The sequence below is a fragment of the Diorhabda sublineata genome, chromosome X (genome assembly GCF_026230105.1).
Source record: "Diorhabda sublineata isolate icDioSubl1.1 chromosome X, icDioSubl1.1, whole genome shotgun sequence".
Taxonomy (NCBI): Eukaryota; Metazoa; Arthropoda; class Insecta; order Coleoptera; family Chrysomelidae; genus Diorhabda; species Diorhabda sublineata.
Genome location: NC_079485.1, coordinates 35,838,723 through 35,865,520, shown reverse-complemented (window position 1 = coordinate 35,865,520; position 26,798 = coordinate 35,838,723). Strand labels below are relative to the sequence as shown.

The window sequence follows — 26,798 nt, the reverse complement described above, 5'->3', positions numbered from 1 at the left end:
ATTATGGACATATTAAAATTTTCAACGATGATTTCTTTCATAAGTAAAGTTAAAGAAATAATTAAATGTATTAAACAATCCCAATTGTTAAATGCTATTTTTGATGGAATTAGAAAAGCAAAAAACTGCACCAAGAATTTGGTTTTACAAGTTACTACCCGTTGGGGTTCGCACTTATCGTCGTTGGCTGTGAATGAAGAGGCCAGTAATATAATAAATCGCTATAAAAAACAAATGCTCTTGGATGACGAAGCTTTTTGAGTGCGTATAAAAAGTACTACAGCTCTTTTCGAACCAGTAGTCAACTGGATTTCAAATTTAGAAAACAACGAAGACAAAATACATCTATGTTTCAAAGCATTCAGTGAAATTCAAGAAAGCTTAGTGAGACATTTACAACTCTCAATGTTACAGAAAAATTAGGAGAAAAATTTTATGGATAAATTTAGGGAAAGAGAAGCTCATGCGCTTAAGTCTATCCATAGAGCAGCTTGTCTTTTAAATCCAAAGGCGCAAGGTTGCTACTTAAGTGCTGAAGAACAACTAGATGCCATTGAACACATAGTTCGCTTCGAAAGAAGCTCACATTTCTGTGAGGATACTATTTCTCCAATAAATGATCATGAACAGTTTCTTGTTGTTATAGAGCGCACGAAGGGATGTGTATTGAAGATTTCATTTGGCCTGCTTCACAGAATGTAACATCAAAGAAAAGAAACAAGCTAACAACTCCGCGTTCAATAAAATTAGCGTAGATCGCCCATTACTGGCGAACGCGTAATAACGCAAAAACTGCTGTAATGGATGTATGAGGATCGAGGATGTATTGATATCTAGTTAGCCTAAACCAGTTCCATGCATAAACAAAATATTGCGTTACCATAGCAACGAACAATAACTTATTAGAAGTGTCAGTGTAAAGTTTGACGCCAAAAAAATAAACCAGAGTTACGCAATAAATTAAAAGAAAAAAGATGCCCACCGAAATTGTGAAAATCGAAAAATTGGAGTATCGAGCCATCATCAAGTACCTGTATTTAAAAGGGTTAAGAGGTAAGCAGATTTACGAAGATATCCTTAATACCCTTGGTGATCAATGTCCTTCGTATGCGACCGTGAAAAATCGGACTACAAGCTTCAAAAGAAGTAAATTTTCCATTGAAGATGATGACCGATCGGGAAGGCCAGTTTCTGTGTCAGTCCCCGAAAATATTGATGCAGTTCATGACATGATTTTATAAGACCATCGAATTGGGCTAAAACGGATATCTGAAGCACTGAATATTTCATACGGACGTGTTCATCATATAGTTCATGTCAATTTTGACATGAGAAAAATTACTGCAAAGTGGATCCCAAAAGCATGCAAGGATAGAAGCATCGAGTTCGATCTGTGCTCGATTTGAAAACTATGTAGACTTCTTAAACCGAATTGTTACTATGGATGAGAGTTGGGTACATTTCTACGATCCAGAAACAAAGCAACAATCGATGGAATGGCGACTCTCTGGTTCTCCAAGACCTAAGAAGTTTCGTGTCCAAAAATCTGCTGGAAAAGTTCTTGCTTCAGTTTTTTATGATTGCCATGGAGTTATCATGATTGATTTTTTGGATATGGGTGGAACAATAAATGGAGATTACTATTCGACATTACTGACCACTCTACGGGAAAAAATTAAAGAGAAAAGACGCGGTCGTAAATTTTCTTCCAACGAGGAGGTAATAAAAGCTGTGGAGGTCTGGTTTGCAGTAAGTAGGGACAGAATAAAGCAATCCACTTTCCACTTGGCATTACATGGATCTCACAACTTTTTACGGTAGAAGAACTGAGTTGCGAGACTTGGTTTTTTTACAAGTTTTGTTTTTGATGGCATATATTCTCGGTATAAATAATTCCATATTGAAAAATAAAAATTTATTCTCTCAATGTCATTTCTATTACACCAAAGTCACGATGCTTGGATACGTTTGCAGAGCAAGAAGAAACTTTTTTTTTGAAATGTCTAGAGACGTTGCAGGTTTGCTATAATAAATATATCCAATCAAGAGGAGAACATGTTGAGTAATAAAATATTTTGACATTGAAATTTTGTTTTATTGATAGTAGGCTAAGAATTTTTCAATACATCCTCGTACCATTTAACAAAATCAATTGTCCCTCGATTCCTCATTCAAATGAAGTAACTGGAAGCGACCAATATTTTGGGATGATAACATCGGAAGTAGAGATACCTGGACCGTCAGGCTTTCCAAAACCACAAATAACTATTGTGCCATATCCAGAGACGGAGACAGAAACTTTTTTGAAGAATGAAGAAATTCCTTATCAGGACTCTAATTCTGACGTATCAGATGACGATGAAGTTTAATATTTCAGCAACTGAGTTATAGTTTTGTTATATTGATATATTTTTTAATTTATTACCAAATAAAATGTGTTTCTTGAAATAAAAAACGGTTATTTTAAATTAATTTTTGTCTTCATTGCGTCTTGCCTGTGAATAAATGGAATAAATAATGAGCTAAAATTTACAAAAATTTATCGTGAATTTCCCTGGAATATTTTCAAAATATTAATTAATCATTAATGTTCGACCCTGTTTTAACGCAAAATCAAGGACTTTATATAAAAAATTGCAAAATCATTGAGTTTAGTGCCAAAGTGCAAATATTTTTCATTAGTCACACTACATTTTGTACTGTCAAGTAATAACAATTAGTAATCAAAACAATGTATTGACCAACATGAAAAATTTATTTAATATTATAATAAACTTTTGCAGAATATACTTATTGTAAAAAATAATTTAATAACATCAGAGGTTAAAGTAACACGAAACACTATGTCTCACTAAATAAAAAAATAATTTTTATATTTGTTTATTTCACAAAACTTCCAGTACTTTTTGAACTATTTAACTACCTCAGTATTGTTGAAAAGTGAAAGTTGGTTCTAGTTATTTTTTTATGTTACAACAACAAGAATTTATAGTTTTCTTTTTATTTCAGATTATTTACATTGAATCTACATTGCTGAACAATTATAGCCAGCTCATAAAAAGAATATATGGTTACTGAAAATGCAGCCCAAACGAGACACAATGATATCATCAAGAAAAACTAAACCACCTTCCTACAAAGAAACTGCAAACCTTTAGTATGAATTAAAATGCTGCTCAGAAGATTCAGATGTTATAAAAATGAATCCACAGATTAATACAATTACCAAAAGAAACCTAGATACAGCATTCAATTGTTTCAGAAGGGTTACAAAGTGTTGTAGCTTATACTCACCACCTGTACCGAGTTTGTTTACCTTTACCGGTATGATCTGAGCGTGACTGAAAAGTGTAAAATACCTATGGCAACTGGTATCAGACAAGGGGATAGCCTAAGCCCAATCCTGTTCAATATTATAATGGACGAAATCATCAACGAAGTAAAGCAAGCCGGGAGAGGATGCGAATAGGAGACAAAGAGATAAAAATAATATGCTATGCTGATGACGCAGTAATCATCTCGGAAGACGAAGATAACCTACAGAAGCAACATGCAAATATCCACAAAAAAAAACAAAATCTCTGACAATATCTAAAGAACCGAGAAGATTTAAACTAGCGATTTACGATCAGAGTTTAGAACAAGTGATGTCCTTCAAATATCTAGGGACAAACATAACAAGCGATAGAAATCTAAAGAAAGAAGTAAAAGCACAAACAACGAAGGCAGCATTAATATCAAGTTACCTTAGAGATTTAATTTGGCGAAATAAATACATGAGCACAAAATATAAAACTTGCGTAAGGCCGGTCATGACATATGCAATAGAAACTAGAGCGGAGAACACAACCACTAAACGGCTCCTAAGAACAACAGAAATGCGGACACTGAGATCAATAACAGGACATACGTCATTCGATCGGAAGAAAAATGAAGAAATCAGGGACATGTGCGATATTCAGGATGTAGTAAGATGGGCAAGGAGCAAGTCAGCAAAAATTGCAAAGGAAAAGAAACTAGACACAACTCAACTCGACCTCCTGGACGACCACCTATAAGGTGGTATGAAAGCTGGTCCTCAGCATCCCAACTACTCCTGGCAAACCCTTGATGAAAATAGAGGACCTAGTCCTAACGTAAGAAGAAGTAGAATCTATTATACAACTAGCAGGGTACTGCATAAGCAAAGAATGGCCGTACCTAATTGAAGCAAAAAATCAAATCGAAGAAACAAATCAAAATATTTACGTAAGCGAAATAGACCCGTGTTTTAAAGAAGAAATAAAATATCAAACAGAAAGAATCAATACGGTATTTGCTGAAACAAAAAAAGACGAAATATATTCACAACAAAAATTCATCAACGAATTTGCACCAAAATACAGTGAATATAAATGGTTTTTCACAAATGGACCCTTGAATCCGGAAGACAACAAGGTCTATATTCCTTCCCTAAATTACCAATTTTCTTTAAGACTACATAATCATATACAAATATGCACAGCGAAAATAATTGCAATAATTAAAGCAATCGAAAAAGCAAAAATTAATAAAATCATAAGCTTTTCCGACTCGCAAAGCGCCATCAAAATTCTTAGTAATCAAATAACAAGCAAATTTAATGGGGAAAAAGTTAATAGTGGACTTGATATAGGAAAATCACAATATTGTTCTAGCATGGATTCCTGGACACGTTGGAGTCATAGGGAAAGAAATTGATGACCAACTTGCACAAATCCGAAGAAATCTTAATGTATCAGCGGAAAATTTTAAAATAGATAAAGAAGACATTTAAAAGAACAAATTAAAACAGAACACAACGGACAATGGAAAATGATACAATTCGATTCAACACAAGTTCCTGAAAACACCTTTCTTCTACAAAATTCCATTTATAGATAAAAGGCATCTAACAATAATAAGCAGACTCAGAACGGGCCATTGCTGCAACAAAAAACACTTATTTAGAATAGGATGTACTACTGATCCATACTGTATCTATGGACAAACGGAAGATCTAAGCCACATTTTTTTCGGATGCCCCAATAATCGAACCCCAAATTTTTATTTATATAATAAGCTAATTGAATTAAAAATACTTACAACAACTACATTATCCAACATTTTAAACAGAGAAAACTTCAACATTATAAAGCTAATCATGAAATTTATCAAAATATACAAAATTGAGATATAAACAAAAATAATAATTATAATACACATATACATTTAAAACTAAATATGAAAATAAGTCAATAGAGAATCCTTCCTATCAAGACCCTGGTCCTAATTTGAGCGAGAAAAGTTTTAACCTTTGTTAAAAAAAAGACGATCACATCTGTTTTTTAACATGTCTATCTCACAAGAAGAATAGGAGAATTGGGAAAAAAGAAAGAAAAAAAAGTCATCAGAAAAAATATAAGCTTTGGTTTAAAATAAATCAGAGCGAAAACCAGCGCAGGCTAAATACTGTTTAGGTGGAGGCCAAAATAGAGAAGAAGAAGAATATTTTTTGGTTAATTTTTTATTTTGTTTGTTTTAAGATGCATTAAATTATTTTTGTAGAAAGAAAACTTGCTCCTGGGACAAAGGTACTACTTTTGTGATATACTACTTATAGGTTGAACTGGTGAATGAATAATGCTCTAAATTTGTTAGTTACTTGAATGATAATGAAAATATTTGGAGAAAAAAAATTGCATAAACACTTTATTTGTTGACCTTGATATGTTTTTTTGAAATATTTGAAATAATCTTGTGATTGTCTTTATCTAATTTGTACTTTCTATGTCAAATGTATACTTGTTAATTGCTTCTCTTGATATATTACTTCAAATATTTACCCACAAAGTTACATTAAAAATATGGATGCTTATCAAAATTTTCATGCAGTGTAAAATATTTACACAACCAATATATTATGCTCCAACATAATTCACTCTTTCATGTTCTATGTATTTTTATTGGATATAATTTAAACATAAATTTTTCATGATGATTTATCTTGATTTTAGGTCTCTTTTGAAAGCACATCAATTTAAAGAAAATTATAAACATAAGTTAGACCAATAACTTAATTCTGATAATCCTTCAATTTTCCTTTTTATTAATACATTTATTAATTTCTGTACCTAGTTGTAACCTACATCAGGTTATGCATAAATCTAACAACCATAATGAAATTTAAATTAATAAGTTATACATAATATTGTGGCATAATTTGTATTATAATAATACAATAATTTGTATTATAATCCCTGTACACATGTGAGAAGTTTTTAAATAAGAAAAAAAACAGACCGCAATCAAGCATTATTTTCAAACAATTTAGTTAATTGTCGGATAGGTCCCTGTTAGGAGTATAAGAAAAGTGTTGAATATTAATACAAACACGGAGTCATACAAAATTGCAATAAGTAAAGATATATTACAAGATATTTCAAAATCGCATTTCGCCTGAAGGCATACGTCCAAGAAAAAAATTAATAAAACTGGAAGAAATAAACGATCTTAGAAACAAAATTACAACAGAAGATATTTTAAAAAATATTAAAATTATTAATTCTACAAAACCACCCAATGAAGAACAAATTAATAAAACAAACACTATTAATCCTTTCAACAGAATTTAGGTGTTTAATTGTAGTTTTACCCATAAGTACTGTGCATGGGTCGCAGGAAACCAAAGCATTTTCCTCAGTTGCAGTGAGGCAGTACATAAGTTTAGTATTATTATTGTTATTGCAATATTAGAGATCAAAGAAAATATGGAACACCTGGAATAATCAGAGATGCTATTCATACCATTTTATATAATTTCTTATTGAGAAAATTGTATCTCATATGCGTATGTGTTACATGTTAACACTTGATGAAGCGTTAATTTGAATATTGATTTTTGAAATCTATGAATTCAATGTTTTTTAAAAGAAATAAACAATATTAGAATATTAGATTAATATATTAGAGTTTCCTCTACCCTTGCATAACATTGTGTCAATAGGGGCACAATCGATTTCAATAGAACCAAAACTATCGCCCCATTCACTCCTTCAAATCCAGAATAATTCGAGAAACTATACAAATTTTTTGATATATTAATGCATCTAAATGTTCTTACATATATATATATATATATATATATATATATATATATATATATATATATATATATGTATATATATATATATGTATATATATATATATATATATATATATGTATATATATATATATATATATATACATATATATATATATATATATATATATATATATATATATGTGTGTGTGTATGTGTGTGTGTGTATGTATAAAAGTATCTTAATTGCCTGTCCCAAAAAGAATATTAAATAGAGTAGAAAAAATGATCCACTGATTAAGAAATTGTACAGTAAATTTCTCAAATATCAAAATTTGCAAAATAAAACTGCATTAATTAGAAATTATTGATTTGACTGTAACAATTATAATTATAATTTTCATGTCATATAAGACAATGACAATTAACAAACAATGTATGTTCCACTTTTTTCATTTCTATTTTTGCAATGTTGTAATGTGACTTCCCTCTAATATGAAAGTTGGCTTCCGAAACAAATGTAGATTAAAATGAATTGCAGAGAAATACAAATTTCGCAACATTTCAATCAAAATTAAGTAATTGCAAATGACAATTACTCAGATAATTTATATCTTCTCAATAATGATGTTGCAATTTTCAATAAAATAGTGAATTAGTGTTAAATATAAAAATATATAAGATTTATCGAATTTCCCCAAAAGTTTCCTCTTTAATTCTAGGTGTATTATCAAGAAACTATAGAAATAAAACTACAATGATGAAAATATGTTAAATCAAGCAAAAGGTATAAAAGTATCAAGCAATTTGGTTAAAGTATTTGAAACCAATTTAATTAATAGTAAGAGTACTAAAATAGTAGTCTGAAGAGATGGAATATTACTATTGAGTTAAATCCTAACATATAAATTTATTTAATATTAAAAATATAAATAACAGTTCAGAATCAAAACCTATATTTCTTTAGTGTTAATTCTCTTCCTATTTGTGAAAGACACCATATCATAGAAACAGTCCAAATATATTTTTCAAAAGGTTACTTGAGTAGTCTCATTTTATTAGAACTAAGAGTAGCAAGGTTAACTCAAAACAAATAAAATATGATTTCAGAAATTCTTTCTGGAGACTCTGGAATTTTTCCAATACCTCTGACAACTATGAGGCAAAATGATATTATATTGCCGAACAGAATAATTATTTTAGGTTCATAGATATTATTCCTTGAATATTATTATGTACTACTAAATTTTTGAAAATAAACAAGAAACATCGATCCTCACAAATATGATAATCTTATCACTATATCTTCAAATACACATGTCAGAGCACTGATGGATCAAATTTAATAATTTGATCTGATGACAAAATTCTAAAATATGCTAAAATTATTTGCTTCAGAATATGGAATTGTGTGATAATCAAACGTTCTAGACGAAATGCATATACTTCTTCATTTTTGCTTTACATGGATTCATATATGTATTATCATTTTGCAAATATCACTACCACAAATAGTTTTTAAATTCTATCTTCTTGTTATGACATTGAAATAATTTTACAAAACAATAATTCTGTTAACTTTCATCAGTTTATATAACAATTATCTGAGAAGTTCTTTGGATGTACTTTTATGGTATTCAAGAACAGTATATTGTTGATTCAAAAATTTATTTTTATAAAATATAATGTATGTGTTACTAACATAACCTCATTGGTTTAGAAATATGTATATATCCAAGAAAATATTTGATGGAAGATTAAAGCATATTCTAGTTGGCCTCATTGAAACTATAAGCATAGACATAGTCTTGGTATATTTATTTTCTCTAATAAATGAAACCAGCATCCACGTGAAGAACGGATTTAGCTTTTACAATTTGACCTTGCCTTAGGTAGGTAAACAACTGAATTATAATATAATGAGATTATATGACCTATAAATGTCTGTGACCTGGTATCTACTGTTATTAATTTGAAAATATTTTATAGTTACTTTGAATTGATGGCATTAAAAAAATATGTTATGTGCTAAACCTATTCAATTGAGAAATGAGTCACATGTTACTCTCTCTACTATTATTACTTTGTAGCATTCTCTGTCATTCACCAATACCTAACTAATAATCTTTATTTTAATCTGACATTTATCAAACAATACTGGTATAGAACGATAGATCCTAATATGAGTCATCAAAATACAAAATGTATTTTCTTGTATTTGATAAAATTGTAAGTGAAAATATAAGAGAAATAATCTAAAATTTAGACATGTTCAAAACCAAAATGAAATATATCTATAAATATGTAATAAGGCGTATTAGTAACATTCAATTCAACGTAGTTTTGAAATATCTATGAATAATTTTCAAAATCTTTGACTTATAAATGCAGATACTAGTTTATACTGCGGGTATAGTACCTCTTGTTGTTCCGAATATTTAATAAAATAGTAGGTATACAATATAAACAAACAGGTCCAAATTAAGATTAGAAAATTTCATTTCGTTTGCTGATGCAATGTATTACGTATTTATTTTTCCTAAATTATTAAATTTAATATATTTACTTGATGTCCTAATTATCCTGATGTATAAATCGGAAAACTGGTGTTCTGCACTCGTCATCAGAATCATAATAAAACTGTTTAGTGGTAAGTCCTAATTGTATTCTTTTCACAGCCTCACTAACTAAACTCCCGTCTCTAAGAAATTTTTGTAAAAGTTCATACGGATCCTCACTCCCAACTTCTTGAGTTTTATGTTTACCAACACAGTTTGTATCACAACATCGTTTATCACAGCATTTTGGAGGTCTACTATATGGAGAGGCTCTTGATGATCTTTTGGAAATACTACGACTACGAGGGATAGCTTTATATTGTATTGTAGCAGATGCTGCTGATAATCTTAGATTTTCTTTTATTTCTAAAACTAAACCTTCTATCTCCTTCGAAGAAATACTGAATTTGGAACTTGCATTAGACGTCATGTTACACATTTCGGCTGACGGCATTTTTGTAACTCGTTATTTGTACCAATTATACACTTTTATCGCTTTGTAAACACTATTTGAAAAAGCAGCTCAATAATCAATAATGTGACTGAATTCACTACACTGTTTTCGTCTCGAACAAATAATAAAAAATACGTAACGCAAACGTGGGCCGATGAAACAGTATATCAACCTCATCAATTACTGCTTGTTTGGGTGCTTTCATAAAAACATACGCCAACAAAAAGTAGTTCCATGTAAAAGTTGACGAATAATTGCGAAAAAAGCAATTTTTGATTGATAACGTCCGCACAAATCTTTTTTATATACTATGCATTTTACTAGTGACAAAATAAAGTCAATTTTCGGAGTTAGAACATGACCAAAAATTATGTAAACAAACCATTCCCAGTCGTTAAAACAGTTAAATCAAGGCTACGCTTGTTGATGTTGATACCACATGACGTCAGAAAAAGGGAAGGGGAACTGTTTATTTACATTTTGTTGACTCGTTGATCGGAGCACAAAGAGCGGAACGGAGATATCGATTCATTCAGGGCTGGACTACATATATTTTATCTAGAATGAAAATGATTTCCTACATAAATATTATATAAAAAAACAAAATCATTATTTCATTTATGATATGCTCGTTTTAAATAGTTTAGAGAACTATTGCGATAACAATTGCATATAAATTAGAATTCGTATAAACATCAAAGTATCGAATATATTATTATATATTTATAATACAACATAAAAACTGTCCGAAACGATTTTTAAAACGTACAGAGAAGTGAAATAGTAAATCAATTTTCTATTTTACTCAAAGTTCTGTAATTTTTTTCCACTCAATGTGCGAAATTTTTCCTTATATATTAGGTACTCCTAGTTAGTTGCTTCTCAATGGGGATATTTTTATTTTCCTCTGCATTACCTTTACTGTAATATCAAGTATTTCTTAACTCCCATAACTTCTGAAATATTAGTTACAACAATAAAATCATTAGATGTGAAAAACAGAATTTCCCTTTTGCTCAATACGTTCCTGACTATTTCATTTTACTACACTTGTTTATTGCAATTGGTGTTCCATTTCAGTATTAATTTAGACACTATTGATAAAAGAATTAATAATCTAAAAATGGATAGTGCATTCTTTATTATCTTTTCTAAATATACTTGTTTTCTATATGCCATGCAGCTTGGCCTATGCTGACCTATACATCCTACCTATCATTGTTTTGGTGGATAAAGATGTAATTATTTTATTTACATATTATTTTACGGAAAGCATAATTATAAATTTTTAACAGAATTATATAATTAGAATAGACGCTTCATAGGTACTCATTAATACATGAAATTGTTTGGATGTTCATGGTCAACTTAAGATAGGCAACCAGCGCATTACACCTGCATTTGATGTTGCAGAATATAATATATTAATATATGAGTGAGATATGGTGGATAATTTTTTTATTAAATAATTTAGATTTTTAATGACCGTACTTGAGTTGAAAACTCGATATATAGAATCTGCTGCCGAACATATTCCCTATTTTAGGTTTATAAAATGTTTTATATCGGGATGCTTTAGAGGCCAAATTGTATTTGTGCAGTGTTGCCTGAACATAAATATTTCAATATACTTAGTCCATTAAACATACTTCATGAATGAAATTTATAGGTGAAAATAAATTCATTAGACTGAAGGATTAGTACTCAGAATGATGAGGCTTATTAAAACATATATTTAATTAGTAAGAGTCCCAAAGTCTTGGCTGATTTGCTATAATATTTGCAGAGAAATATACCTATATATTTTAAATAACTTTCAAGCTCAAATATATTTGAACATATTCTATATGAAGGATGCAGTTTTTTAAAAGCGGTTTACCAGTTAAAATATTTTCTTAAACAAATAAGATTCCTCTGACTATAATTTTTAGTGATTATCAAATAGGCACTGTCTTTATAGGAATTCTTGAGGATATGAAAATAAAGTTAGCATCTAATGCTTTCGTCAGGGTAAGCGGCAACACTGGTTTTCGAACAGCTCTACGATTGGGTTCCAATGAGTGATGCTGAGTTTCATGTCATTCATAGATTAGTGAATGTGAAATGTGTTGACCCTATGGGTTTTGACTACAAACTGGAGGGAGTTACAAAGGTGCCATGGGTTTGCGAAAATTAAAAAAATTAATTTTCAACTCCTTTAAATTTGAATCTGCTACTAGTCACTTTTAATGCCTCTAAATCTATAGGTAGATTATATTTTTTATCGGCAGTATGAAACCGCAACTAAAATTTGTATTGTTTATTTTAATAACATTTAAGGGTGAGTACATGTACTGAGAATATTTGTTTTCTGTAGCGATAAATATAAAAATATATTTGATGTCCGTTTTAGGAAAATATGTGAATGGACTTCGTTGTTATGTGTGTTCTGATGAAGATGAGGGTGAGTTGCCGTGTATAAATTTTGATTCAGAAAAGCAAAAATTTATTCAACAATGTAGCAGTATTCATCATACTTGTTACCTAAAGATTGAAGGTATGTTTTAAATTTAATTTTATTTCATTTTGAATTTTGTAAAAAGGTAATTGTTCTACTAAGTATACAAATTTATTTTTGATTTGTATTTGCCGTTCATTGTATTTTATTAAACTCCAAAATAAATTATAATAAAATTTCTGCATTGTATCTAGATTCCTGTTAATTGGTTATTTAAAATTTTTGTTGTTCATGAAAATTCATTATTATTGCATTTAACATAATCTATTTTCTTATAATCTTCAATAGGTCTCAGTAGTTTATTTATTATAAATAAATTATCAATGACTGGGTATTATATTTTTACATACAGAATGAGTTTTCAGTTTAATTCACTTAAAAATATTCCTTTATTATGAAAATCGATAAAAAAAAATTATCAACAAAAATTATAGGCAATGTTAAAAATATTTAAGTTTTACCGAATTATATAGAGTATTTAAAAAGATATGAACAGTTTTTTATCCAAATCGCTATTAAAAAACACCCTAATAACTAGTAAATAACCGAATAGGTATTTATTTTGCATAGAATATCTAGTTTTCATACTACTTGTAACATAAATCTTTGATAAACTTTGTGTACAGGAGAAATATAAAATAAAATTCTGATTAACTGACATAAATCATTGATAAACATGTGTATACAGGGGCTGCTGAAAAATAAAATTCTGATTTTCTTATTTTTTACAATGGTTCTCAGATTTTATTTTTCCAATTTTATTTGGTATATACTCTAATTTTTGTGAAACAATCTCGCGACACAATTTTTATTGGAATTTTGAGGTACTTAACCCCCAAAATCGTTCTCAACTTTTAAATATTTGTTTCTCATTCCTATTTTGATTAGGAAAGCTCACTTTAGCCCAAAATAATTAATCAAAATAAGTCCTATAATTTCCACTTATGAATTCTTTTGTGGCCTAATATTAACTATTTACAGTTGACACTTACCTATTGCAATTTGTGGAATTGAAAATAATTCAATACTAGTTGTTGATTTAACAATATTAATTTTATTCAATGAATAATTGAAAAAATGTTTCATTGAAACTACCGAAAATTGTAGCAACTTGAATGATATTCACAATATTTCCATCACACTATTATATCCAAAACGTTCATAATGATCAAGCAAAAATTCAGATGGGTTATTGATAGATAACAGTTGTCAGATTTAAAACTGTTTAAGTGATTTTTTTGTTTGAAAACTGTGGTTTTAAACATAAAATTTTCTATGGAAGGGCAAACACATATAATTTAGGCATTTAGGCACTAGGAGTTTATCAATAGAAACTAAATACATGAGATTTTGAAAGATCAATATATCGGTTTATTCCCACTGAGTATGAAAGACACGAAAGAACAAAAACTGTTCCGAGGGTTGGTACTTAAGTTTTGAGATATGGTAACCCTGATGTGAATATGTCAAATCTGACATTGTCATCCTAAAGTTTGACATTCTCTGAACGTGTTGTCATATGAGTGCTATTTCAGTTGTTTACAGATACTTGACACATTCATCTTGGTCAAAAAATGTAGTAAAATCGTGAATATTTTCGTGTGATGATTTTTGATGTGGATTAAACCAACAACAGTATGCCGATCAATTTGCCTAGAATTTTGGCGATGAAGCACTATTTCGATCCACTGTGATTCGATGGTTTTTCCGAATTCGATAGTGGTCGTACTTTATTTGGTTGTCAAAATGTTTGTTCGCGTGGGAGACAACTAAACAACAATCGACTGTATGGGTCTTTCAAGAAGAGCTAAATTCAAAAAAAGTTGTCTGCTCACGAAGCAAATGATGGCCCGTTTTTTCGGAATAACTGGATATGTTGCCACCGTCCCAATAGAGCAAAGTAAAACGGTCAATTCTGAATGGTACATCAGCATTTGTTTGCCAGAAGTGTTCGAAAAAATTAGGGAAACCAATCGCAGAAGACGAATTATTCTCCACCACGACAATACGAGCTCTCACATATCAGTTCAAATAAAATCGATTTTGAGCAATCAAAACATCGAATTGTTGGATTATCCGCCGTACAGTCCATATTTCACATCCAATAATTTCTTCTTATTCTCACAGATAAAAATTAAATGCGAATTCAACGTTTTTCTACATCCAATGAAGCGGCAGATGGGTTCAAATCCCATATTTTGGAGGTACATCTATCGGACTGGAAAAAATACTTCGACAATTGGTTCAAACGCATGCAAAATTGTATTGATCATAAAGTAGAATATTTTTAAAAACAGTAAAGCCATATCCAACAATGAATTTATTAATATAAATTTCGAACACTAATCAATGAGTACGTGCCGATCGATGATCGTTTGCAACTGTAGAATTTCTAAGATTTCATTTTCAAATGCTTATTTTACTTCATTTATTCCTGAAATGTATGGAAATATGTACACCTCGACTTTTTAAAGAATTGTATATTTGAGATCTAAGTTTGAAAACAAAATCGGCATTCATTTATACTTACATTACGATAAAGGCTACACAATCTTCGATGAGCCAGTATTGCAGCTTTTCTTTTTTTTTCAATAATAATAAACTGTTAAACGTGTTATAACACCACAATGTGATATTTGTTCACCTATTGGATGTCCTGTCCTTTGTTTTCTATTTTATCTCCCATTTCTTTTCCTCCTTGTTTTCATTTGGCATTTTGAGATATGTTTTTAATACGTTTGATTACCGTGCAGCCAATTTTCACTTTCATATTATTACATCTGTTAATTCATTTACTTAGGTTTCACTTTATATAATGCTTAATTTCTCAATTATTATGGTGTTATTTGTAGAGCAATTTAATTTATTTGCTTTTTATTCATATTAGGTATATCATCATCTATGCTAACACTTTCCAGATATACACATGTTGTTATTATATTTATTATTTTCTATATTTAATATAACATAGAAGATAAAGGCACATTGAGTTCGAACATTCACACCTTCATTCATTTTAGTATTTCTTAAATAATTTAGATTCTATAATTACGGTTAAAAACTATAGGACAAATTAGAAACTTTCAGGAGGCTTTAATTCACAACACTGGTCCTGAAGTTGCTTTTTTACTTGGCTACGGAGATTTAACATTTTTTATAAATTAGAAAGTCAAAAAAGTGGAGTAACTAATTTATATTTTCAGTTGTTTAAAAACTTTCATATCGTGTAGTAATGAAATTCCTAATTTTGAAAGGTATAGTGCCAAAAGGAATTCATGAATGACTGTAAAAAAGTGTATAAAAACTCTTCACCTTCACCACATCTAAAGACATCGTATAAGTATTAGGTGTCTCATTCGGTAGTGTGAGCAATATTTTGACCGAAGTCTTGGATTACAAAACGATATGTGCAAAATGGGTACCGCATTTACTAGCTCCAGAACAACAAAAAACTTTTATAAGAATTTCTCAACAATATATAAAGCGTTGAAGAAAGGATAAAAGATATTTTGTGTCGTGTTTCATAACTAGACTTGAGTCTGCCATCATAAGCCGAGACTGACTTATTATTCTACTCTACTATACCAATTTTGTGGTCGTCAAACATTCCTTTCCCATTGCACATTGCATTTTCAGTTTTTTAGACAATAGTTAACGCCACAAGAAATTCGTCAGAAACCTGCGTTAAATTCGAATCGTGTACTCTTCCCGTTATTTTTACCTTTCTTTTTATGTGTTTATTCGTTACTTCTCCTATTATAACTTTTTTTTCTAATATTTGGGACTCGATTCGTAAATATTTCCCATTCTATTATGATATGACTAAGCCGATACTTCGGAATTTATCCCCTTTATTTGGACTATGGGCTTTAAATGGATTTAAAAACTGATATATTGTATACGTCTCCAACATGGTCCCTTTGTGAATCGAAAAATCAATACAAAACAGAGTTTTTTCCATTTTATCATCTGTCTGGCTAGACGTACGTTGTAAATTTGCTCTGGGTTTATTACGAGAAATGTCTTACTGCTAAAAAAATTAAATTTGTGAAATGAGTCAAGTTCTTAGTGATAATAGGAAGAAATATTATAAAAGTATTTATATTTACTTACAGAAGGAAAAATAGTACCATACAGGGTACACGAAGCAAACAAAAAATATGTAACAGCAAATTTTTTTCTTGGTAATTACTAATAAATACCCAGTGAAATTCATATTATTTCTTTTAAACGTAACATACCGATATATAGCTTTTCATTTTAATCGGATGAGGGTCTAATATATCCTGAATAAATCAGTCTGAATTCACATAGCTTTTGATGAAGATAAAAGGTTACCTAGAGCAATGCAACGGCACCCCATATAATAATTCCATTTCTCGCTCGACCATCACCGGTATTCGTTAGTTATTCTTAGCACCACTAAAATCGATTTCTCGATGTTCAAGAGTTAAAAGTACACCAATTGAAGTCGATATGAATAAAAATGCAAATCTACTTATCCATCTATAAACGTCTATATCCCAGAACTTTTCAATGTTCTGCAAACCACTGTGTTGTTATTACTGTTATCAATAAGTGACGTTCTTTATTCTGTGTTGTCTTGCTAACTAGTTCTCCGTTTTCGGCTCTCCTATTATCATGCCTCGTGAAAGTATCGACATTCTATTCTACCAGCGTCAGCCTTCGATGTTAAAGCATTTGACACCTTCCCAGATTATAAAAGTTGCTTAATTACCACAGTTCCAAGATAAAGAGACGATTGAAACTAATGTGACGAGAGCATTAAGAGTAATTCCGAAAATTCTGGAATTCCAGGACTACTTTAAGACGTGAAAGCACAAAATTAATCGAGGATAGTGATGATGAAGGATGAAAGAAACTAACACCAATGCGGAAATATAAGTGTCGGCTCGATACTTTTTAGACTAATCTCGAATACACAACAATATATACAAGACATTTTCTGTAGAAGCAATAAAAATAATTGAAAGAACAAAGAATTATAAAGATATACTAAGAGCAATACTTGTGTCTGTGAAAACAGGAGATCAGGAATCAAGAAGACGAAAAGGAAGAGGAGACATATTGAAGAAGAAAATCAAATTCCAAAAAGTCAAATACAAACTTATTTGCATATTTATTATATCCTATACATATAAAAGTGTGGGTAGATTGAAGATCGTATTTTAAAAAATTATTCTATTTGTCTGTTGAGGCTTGGACAAGTCGTCTGGTAGAGTTCCAATTAAACGACTTCTGAAACCTTGTTCGTATATAATTCTGCTTAAGGTTTTCATTGAATGATGATGACATTGTTTGAATTGAGGATGTATAGTTCGATAACGTTAAATTTAAGAGATAACTTTGACATTCTTTGAAGTTACAACTGTTCAAAAACTAAAATTAATGTTAGGCTGTCACGACTCTACCGCTTTGTAGAAACAAAATTTTAGCAAAGCTAACAAAGTTATGATTAATAATGTATGAAATGTTGATCTGGAAAATATGTATTGAAACGAGTGTCCGCTCAACATCTTCAGAAATTCATGAATATCGCAACATTTTAGCTGAATCAATTTATAGCTCATCCATATTGAGGTGTAAAAATAGCATAAAATGTGTCAGCTGATATTGTGCTAAACCTGCTCAGTTACCTGCAACATTACTTAGCTGAAACTGTATAAGCTGCTATTTAAATTTTGTCTTTGTTATGATCATCTTCAATTATTGATGATGACATGATGTTGAGAATGAATTTGATCAGTTTTTATCATTATCCTCATACATAAAATATATTGAGTATTTAACGATTGAGTCTTCATTATAATCAAATTGTTGTTCGGAGCTGATATAAGAATTTTCTATAATCTGATTGTTCATCGTTTTCATGCATATCGCCTGTAATTTCTATAAAACATTAACTATCATTAAAGTGAATAACACCAAATCAAAATGAACCTTTGAGGATTCTTTTTTTTTCAAAATTTCAGTTAAATAAAATAGAGCCTTTTACTTTGTTAGAACATTTATTGAAAATTCAGTATTATTAAACAGTTCTGGTCATAATACAAACAGAACTACTATTCAAGGAATTAATTTCTATCTAAGTTGAAATATCAGGTATTAAGTTTGAAATTACAACTTTCGCATTCTATATAAAAATTATCAATCTGATTCGTTTTGTTTTCGTAGTCCAAGGAAAAGTGATAAATTGAATGATAAAGAGATTTAAGTAAAATTTATCATTATAAGTGATAAGACAAATGTAAAATAATATCAAATATCAAGAGTTAATTATTGTGGCTAAAATTAGTTTTTTAAATCAAGATTGAAAGTGTTTCCATTTTGAAAAGGATTTGAGGTATTGAAGTGCCTTAAAAATTCAAATAAAAATTTAGTGGCAGTCATAGAGTCGCAAACAAAAAAGGAAAGTGAGTAAAAGAAGGGAATTGTCAGTCTGCTTCGTAGTCGAAATTACAATGATTAAATTTATTGGAAAAAAGTATATTATAAGTTAAATTAAACTTAAACATATTATGATATATACCTATTAAGTGCTGAATGTAAAATGTTGTGTCTAAAGTGAGCTTGTTTAATTGAATTAAAATATAAGGAACAGAAATATCTTCATTTTAAGTTTTTAAAGTTTGAAAAGGATTTGGTGTGCTTAAGTGCTCCAAAAATCAAATAAAAATTGTGTCGCGAGATTGCGAATTCATTCACAAACAACCGAATAAACGAACAATGAGGCAAAGTGAAGAAAATAATGTAATAATATAATAAGTAATTTAATATAACTACGTTTTATACAAAACTTCTGATATTCAATTATTTAAGGTGAAAATAACAAATATTAATATCAGAATATCTTAGCTAAGTAATGAATCCGCCGCTCCTGGCGCACAATTAAAGTTATGCTACACTTTGGATGTAGTTTTGCTAGATCAGAATCAATAGGTAGGAATCAACAGTAAAGTTAATTTATCTGAAAACTGTGAACTAACAACTATTTATTGGATAAAAACTCGAATTAATGATAATAAATGCTTAAATTGGTCTTTGCCAAGGTAAGTTTCTTTTCGATTATGTGGAAACATTTATACAATAATATTCAAATTATATAACTACTTGTTATTCTGTTGATATTTAAACTAGTACGATATTTATTCAGGTGTTGAGATTAATTAAAATTTTAAGATGTAAATTATGATTTGACGTAAAAATATATCCATGTTTTCTTAGAAAGTATATGAATATTTTAAATTGAAGGCGCAATTCTCCAGGATCACTTTAAGTGGCATAAAGTATATACAGTATGCAACCTATGCAGGGTAGAAGTAAGAGAAAGAGAAGTGTGTAAAAATTGTTGAGAAACTTTAATATACCGCTTCTCTATCAGAATTCGGAAATTTGTAACACAGAGCCGAAAGTTGTTAGAATAGGACAATATTAGAAACATATTCATAAAATAAATTTCTGTATTGTACAGGCGCCATCTTCAAAGCATATCTTCGCTTACAAATTTAAGAAATAAAATTGTATTTTCACATGTATGGATATGGTAAACACGTTCGTGTTTTATACCTATAAAGTATTAATTTTAAATTGATCGTCACTGAGCTCTCAACTCTATCCTCCACAATGCAACCATGTGGCGGGCCAAATGTTGACTGTGGTTGTCAAGATACGTGCGGTCGTCGACTTTTATTCGATAGTTATTGGTGGAATATTGAGGAAACTACTTTTTTATTGAAGATTATCATCTTGACAGGAATTATGGATAAATGCAATTGCCACTTATGAAGAAAACAGACTTCCAACAAAAACCTACGAATTTACGTATCCCTTTAGAATAATTCGTGAAATGCTTGATTCAGATTACGAGAACAGATGCAGTCAGCCACAAATCACAATACTAGTAGTAATAACTTAACACAAGTTGGTGTTTCATAAAAATAGATATCTGATATTTTAAAAACCTACAGGTGATATCTTTCCTGATAAGTATTCAAAATCTTCTTGGATCGTTTGAGGAGGTAATCTTTGGATACAAAAGCTTCGTCACTGGCCACTGGCCTCCAATATGTAATTCTCTTCTAAGACTCATCATGCGTCGCATGGATTTATTATCCATCGAGTATTTGCTTATTTATGAGATCTTTAAACCTATTACTAAAATCCTAATATATTGCAATCAAATGACTTATATAATATGATAAAATGACATCGTATTGAAGCATTTCTGCTAATATTTACAGATACAGAAACCGTGCGTATTATTTTCTGCTTAAATTTTATTTACATATGATGAGATTAAACCTGCAGCTACAAATCTTGGTATGCCAACGCATTTTTAGTGTGCGGAGCAAAACACCGAAAGTAAAATAATTTCTCCAAATATTCTTGATATTATTGTAAAGAAACGTGGAATCTAGCACTCAGATTTTTTGCTACTAAATGCTGTATGTTAATGACCAGTACCTTGGGTAGTAGTAGCTTTAATTAAGTTATAAAATCATTTGACGACCAATCATAAATGGTGCACTACAGTCGCAATGGAATAGCGCAAAAAACGTTCGATGGACTGGAAAATCGTTTTTCTCTGATATCAGTTTATCTAAATATGTAGTGAATAGCAGTTCTTCATCGCGACTTATTTCGTTTATTCATTTGTCTTATTATTTTTTTATTTGTCGAAATTATACAATACACTGTGCGAATGTCTATAATGTCTGATAAAATAAGCTGCTCTCCAATTAGATATGAATAGATTTTTCTGTAGTTTTCATTTGAAAGATTATAAGAATGACAAAGAACTCCTTTACTTTCAACTCCACTTTCGATAAAAGGTTCTCCATTTTTGAAGATTTCTTAGTATAGTTTATCATTAGTTTTGTATTGTCTGATTTTTTTAGCGTCTGCCATAATACCATTCGCAATAAACATACGAAACAAAAATTGGTTGAATAAATATCTAAATGAAAAAACAATAATAGAACCGTTGAATTATCACATATATAATAGGTACTGGATGTTTTTTAAGTATACTTACTCTTCACTTTCAATTTTAAAAATAATAATAATAGAAAGCCACTACTAAATTAAGACAAATCGAATTACTGATTAAAGTATTTGTTTCTTAATCACTTCCTTTTTATTCACTATATTCAACTTTTCAATAATTTTCAATTTGTTGATGAGTGTATTATCAATCAATCTCCAATGAATTCCAAGTTATTTTGCAAGAAATTGTCTAGGCTTATTGTCAAACTTTGAACGCATGTAGATATTTTTAAAAAATAATACAATTCTTCTCACGAAAATATTAGTCATTATTATAACACGTTGCTATACGTACCACAACATCAACCCCTAATATATATATATATATATATATATATATATATATATATATATATATATATGAATTGTAAAGAAGTCTTTGCCAACTATATTATGAGCGGTTTTTTATTGGGAACGTGGCATGGAAACACCAAAGTGGACTAACTTCAATATATTTTCCGAGCTTTAATAATATCAAAAATCACCGGAAATCTTAATTAATTATTTCCCAGACGATGAATACATAAGTATTCGAAATATATTAAAGTTAGTCTACTTTGGTGTAAAAACCGCTTATATATAAATATATATACATATTTATATATATATGTCTATATATAATATATATATATATATATATATATATATATATATATATATATATATATATATATATATATATATATATATATGGGTGGCTATTCGGCGCCATCAAAAGTATGAAAATTATAAGTATATTAATGAACAAAAAAAATTCATTTTGAATTTTGTATTGCACAAGTGATGAAATGCTTTTTTGGTTGTTTATTCGAGTTTGTCTCGGAAATTGAGAACAATAATTGATAACTTATAAAACATACTGAGTAATGTCAATCTTTTTTTAAAATTTATGTCACTTTCAAATCTCAACGGAGATAAACCATCAACAAAATAATTATGCCATTAGAGTGGCCAAGGTATTAAAATAACTACGTATACTTAATTCCATCAATTATTATTTGATAACAGTTGAGTCACATCATATTGATTTATAATCGAGAGAATTTATATTTTGTTTATAATGTGTTTCGGTCGTTATTACCCAATCCAGATTTCAATTTTAATGTGTTTCGTTTCGCCAAAAATAAAAATAATCCGATCAGAACTGATAATTATTTTATAAAAATAACTCAACAAGTAATGTTTACATATATAATATGTGATGATAAGATATTTCCTCTGTTTATTTTCATCTTATCTCTTAAGTTTTTTCATTTGATAATAGAAATATAAATAAAATTATGTATTATATAATAAATAAATATAAACAATTGGTATCACGAGGTAGACATCGTGATTAATTCAAAATTTTGGTACTATTGATGGAGCTATTTATATCATAGGCCGAGGAAATAGTCAATTAGAGCAAATTCACAAATGTGACATGATATTTTTTTCCTTTATTCGATAAATAATATTTTGAATTGTATAAAAAGATGAGGTACTACATAATATATATCTTTATGTTTTTACTTTCCCGCACCGTCTTTATATTTTGAATTTTGATCCATTTAGCGCACTTCGATCAGAAGTACGAGTAATGTTTTATGAGTAAACACCGCTTTGAAACAAGAAAAAAGAGCGATAAGACTATAGGGAGGATGATCAACCTAACCAAATACTCTAATTAGATTTTGGACACGATCAGCCGCAAGTGATCGGGCATTATTGTGAAGCAAAATGATGCTTTTCTCCTGGGAGGCAAATATCAACTTCTGCCTGTCTCTATAACGATGTCGAGTGTTGTTTTGATTCTGGTGTAACTGTCACTATCAGGCTTGAAAAATAATAGTCTTCATCGTACCGCAAAGCACTGCCCAGTTCTTGATTTTGTGCACCGTTGTTAGCGTTATTCGTACCCAACGTGAACACAACCTCCGATAGTTTATTCGATCAGAGAAACTAGAGGAAACAGTTCAGTAAGAAGAAAAAGGCACCCGATCGGTCTAGGTAGAAGATTAGTGTCATACAAAATTATTAGTATTTTTTTCAATAAACATTGAATTACTCTGTTAGGAATTGCTTAAATAATTTATTTTTTGTTCAAATCGACGTTCCTTCTGCACCCGCTTTTATCGAAGTTGTTTATACGAGGGTTGATAAAAAAGGTTTAATAAATGAAAATTTATTCACAATAGATAAAAAATACACAACGGAACAAAGAAGCACACACACATTTCTAAAAAATTGAAAAGAAGAAGTGATTATTTTTTATATAAATACATTTTAGTAAGTAGTTCGCTAAATATACAGTTTTTTTTTCGAAATTGTAAGCTGTATAAGTGATGTATATTAATAATTGTAATAATATCCACTTACTCTAAAAATGAAATATAAATTCAAGTTCAAAGATTCTCAAATAAAAAAATAATCCAAATGCAAAACCAACGAAACTCAACAATAACGAACACAATACAATAATGAACTCAAATTGCAACTTTGAAACAGACACCCAAAATAAGAAACTTCACAACACAGCTTAAGGTTCAAATAAAATATTTTAAATAATTTTGGCGCCATCTGTTATTGGGGTAATTCGGCAACCAAAGCTAAGAAAACACGTAATTCAAGCTACGACGTACAGTAAGAAAGACGTCCTGTGGACGCCAACTCTCCACTGCCATCTATTGGTAGCGTCCACCTCGTCAAATGATACCCTCATAAGGTTAACCTACTATTTTATTCTTTATACAATGGTAAAAATAAATTTCATTCGGTACACAGACGCTACGGAAGAAACGCCACTATCTCGAGTCTTAGAAGTTTTTAATGTTAAAATTGAGATTTATTAGATACTATTTATGCCTGATAAAATGAGGGACCAAATTTAAACTTACAATTTACCGTTTTAATTGGTAGAACACCATGACACATGCCAATAAAGTCTGCATAGACTATCGTTTCTATTGAATTTATGCGAGTAGTGAACAATATTTTTTGTTTCATATTGCATATCCGCCCGTGTTAGCGAAGTGGTTTTTTGATTGCTCCTCATGAAAAAGGCATATGCAATTGCTATTGGAAGCACTAGCACATACTTATCTCGTTGCTCTGTATCAATATTTTATTGTAATAAGCTATTTAAATTAAAATATAAGCCATTTGTTTGTCAATAATTAATTCAAATAGAAATTTTGTCTATAACAAAAAAAATCACAGTCTAAAAGAAGAGGCAAACATCCTAGTTCTTCATCGGATATACTTTTATCAGGATCCTCGTCGTCTTCACCATTATCTGAAAATCCCGTATTTACCGTGAATTTGTGGTGATCCATAGAATAGGGAAAATGCATGTCGTTAATATTCACTTGATTTTTTTTCTCAGAGACATTATAGTCTTAATAATTATTGAAGAGTGCAAAAAATGCCAGCGAAATTCAAACACATTATCATTGGTAATGACGTCAAATATAACGTCCTGGATTAATCCAATAGAAACGAAGGATATTTGCAATGTACCTAAGCGTAACCTCATTCCAAAAACTTTAAACACTGATGGTTTCCTGTCGGTGGCAAAAAATAATTGTAAGGTGACTGGCGACACAAATAATCACCTAATGAAATTTTACAGTAAGCTTAGGAAAGTTGAACAATTATGAATTCTTACATTAAGTATTTAATGTTTTCAAGTAGAGCGAAAAATTCGAGTGTTTTTATTGAAAATCGAAAACTTCCAACAAAGCAAAGGCAAAGGCTTTTGTAATGCTAATCGTAATTATAAAACAAATAAAAAAGTTATAATAGAAGTGAATTATGGTAAGCAACTGTGTGAAAATTTGTTTGTGAACTTGTGTGAATTGTGAAAATCAAATATAAAATTCATTCTTTTTTATTAGAACATCCTTCCAATTTGCAAAACCATATGCTGTTATAATCACTTGCACAGGTTTGTCAAAGTTTATTTCGCCTGCACTTCAATTTGTGAAGAAATGGGCACCATCTTTTCGTAATCATTACAAATATCAATGTGAGAAGTACTGAACCCTGCTTCTTAATTACTTGTTTGTAGCGGTTTACTCCGCAAAGGAAATATGAGGAACAACTTCTTATTATATTGTACATAATTATTTCTGTCTTCTTGCCGTGAAATGAATTAATGAGTTGTATTGTTTTGATAGACAGATAAAAGGTGTAGCTTGAGAAACCTACCTATATATGGTTCTTTAGATAAAAATTTTATAACTTTTGTTAATTAGGTTAGGTTGCCATCGAGATATAGCAATACTTACATTCAAATGATCTTCACAACAATGCAAATAGGAAGATACTTCATCACTTCTCATAACTTCACACTTATTTTCGAATGTCTCGGAACTTGAGAAAACACTATTGGGTGTCCTTCTAATTTTTCACACTCTGGTACAATACAATCCGTATAAAACGGTTTTTTAGCTTTATTACATGGTTTTCATCGATGTTATAATCTAAAATCTGTATAAAGTAACATTGAAAAAAAGCCAAATTGGACATATACTATGTGAAGAATGAATTAAAAGTATGAAAAAATAATACATGTAAATTCCCCATTATCAAAGAAGAAATCCTGTAGGGTAAGCTTTGCATCATGTTTTTTTATATTTTGGCAAATGATATACTATTCTTCTTCCGATTAAGCCTCAAGACTGCCACTAACAAAAAGGAACATTTTAAACGAGACGTTGAAGTAAAATTCCAAGGTCAATCAATTCGAAATGCAATTTATTAATTTCAGCCATGGCGATCACCAAAGTATGAGAATGTGCGTAATCCGGATAAAAAAGCAGTTTCTTTTTCTTCAAATACAATCACTATTCTGCATTTTCTCAATTTACCTATTGTTTTATTTTTTGAAGATAGTCGATGAACACAATCCAATGACTATTCCATCACTTTCCGCCGGTGAAACCGTCTTTGCGTTTTCCAAAGCAGGTTCGTCCTTTGCTGTCCACTGTCTTGCCTGTTTTTTCGTTTTAGAAGTGTAGTGGTGGATTCAGGTTTTATCTAAAATTGTGAATTGACGTAAAAATCCAACTCATTTTATTTAAAACGCATCAATAAGGCCTGGAAGGAAACGTTCATTCGAACGCGCTTATGGCACAAAGTGAGCAAATGTGGCTTCTCAATCA

At 29.9% G+C, this 26,798-nt stretch overlaps 2 protein-coding genes across 2 annotated transcripts in view; one reads left to right on the top strand and one right to left on the bottom strand.

The window, feature by feature from the left end:
• Positions 1-8,745: 8,745 nt before the first annotated feature.
• On the bottom strand, positions 8,746-10,586 carry LOC130451126 (uncharacterized). The gene has a single exon (XM_056789946.1). It carries the CDS (start codon positions 10,089-10,091, stop codon positions 9,654-9,656), a length of 438 nt encoding a protein of 145 aa, XP_056645924.1. The 5' UTR covers positions 10,092-10,586; the 3' UTR covers positions 8,746-9,653.
• A 1,573-nt stretch (positions 10,587-12,159) lies between these two features.
• LOC130451125 (uncharacterized) overlaps positions 12,160-26,798 on the top strand; it is a 28,743-nt gene continuing 14,104 nt past the window's right edge. The window contains exons 1-2 of the mRNA XM_056789945.1: positions 12,160-12,411; positions 12,484-12,627. Coding sequence (XP_056645923.1) covers positions 12,363-12,411; positions 12,484-12,627 — 193 coding nt within the window. The 5' untranslated portion in view covers positions 12,160-12,362. The remainder of the gene's footprint in view (positions 12,412-12,483; positions 12,628-26,798) is intronic.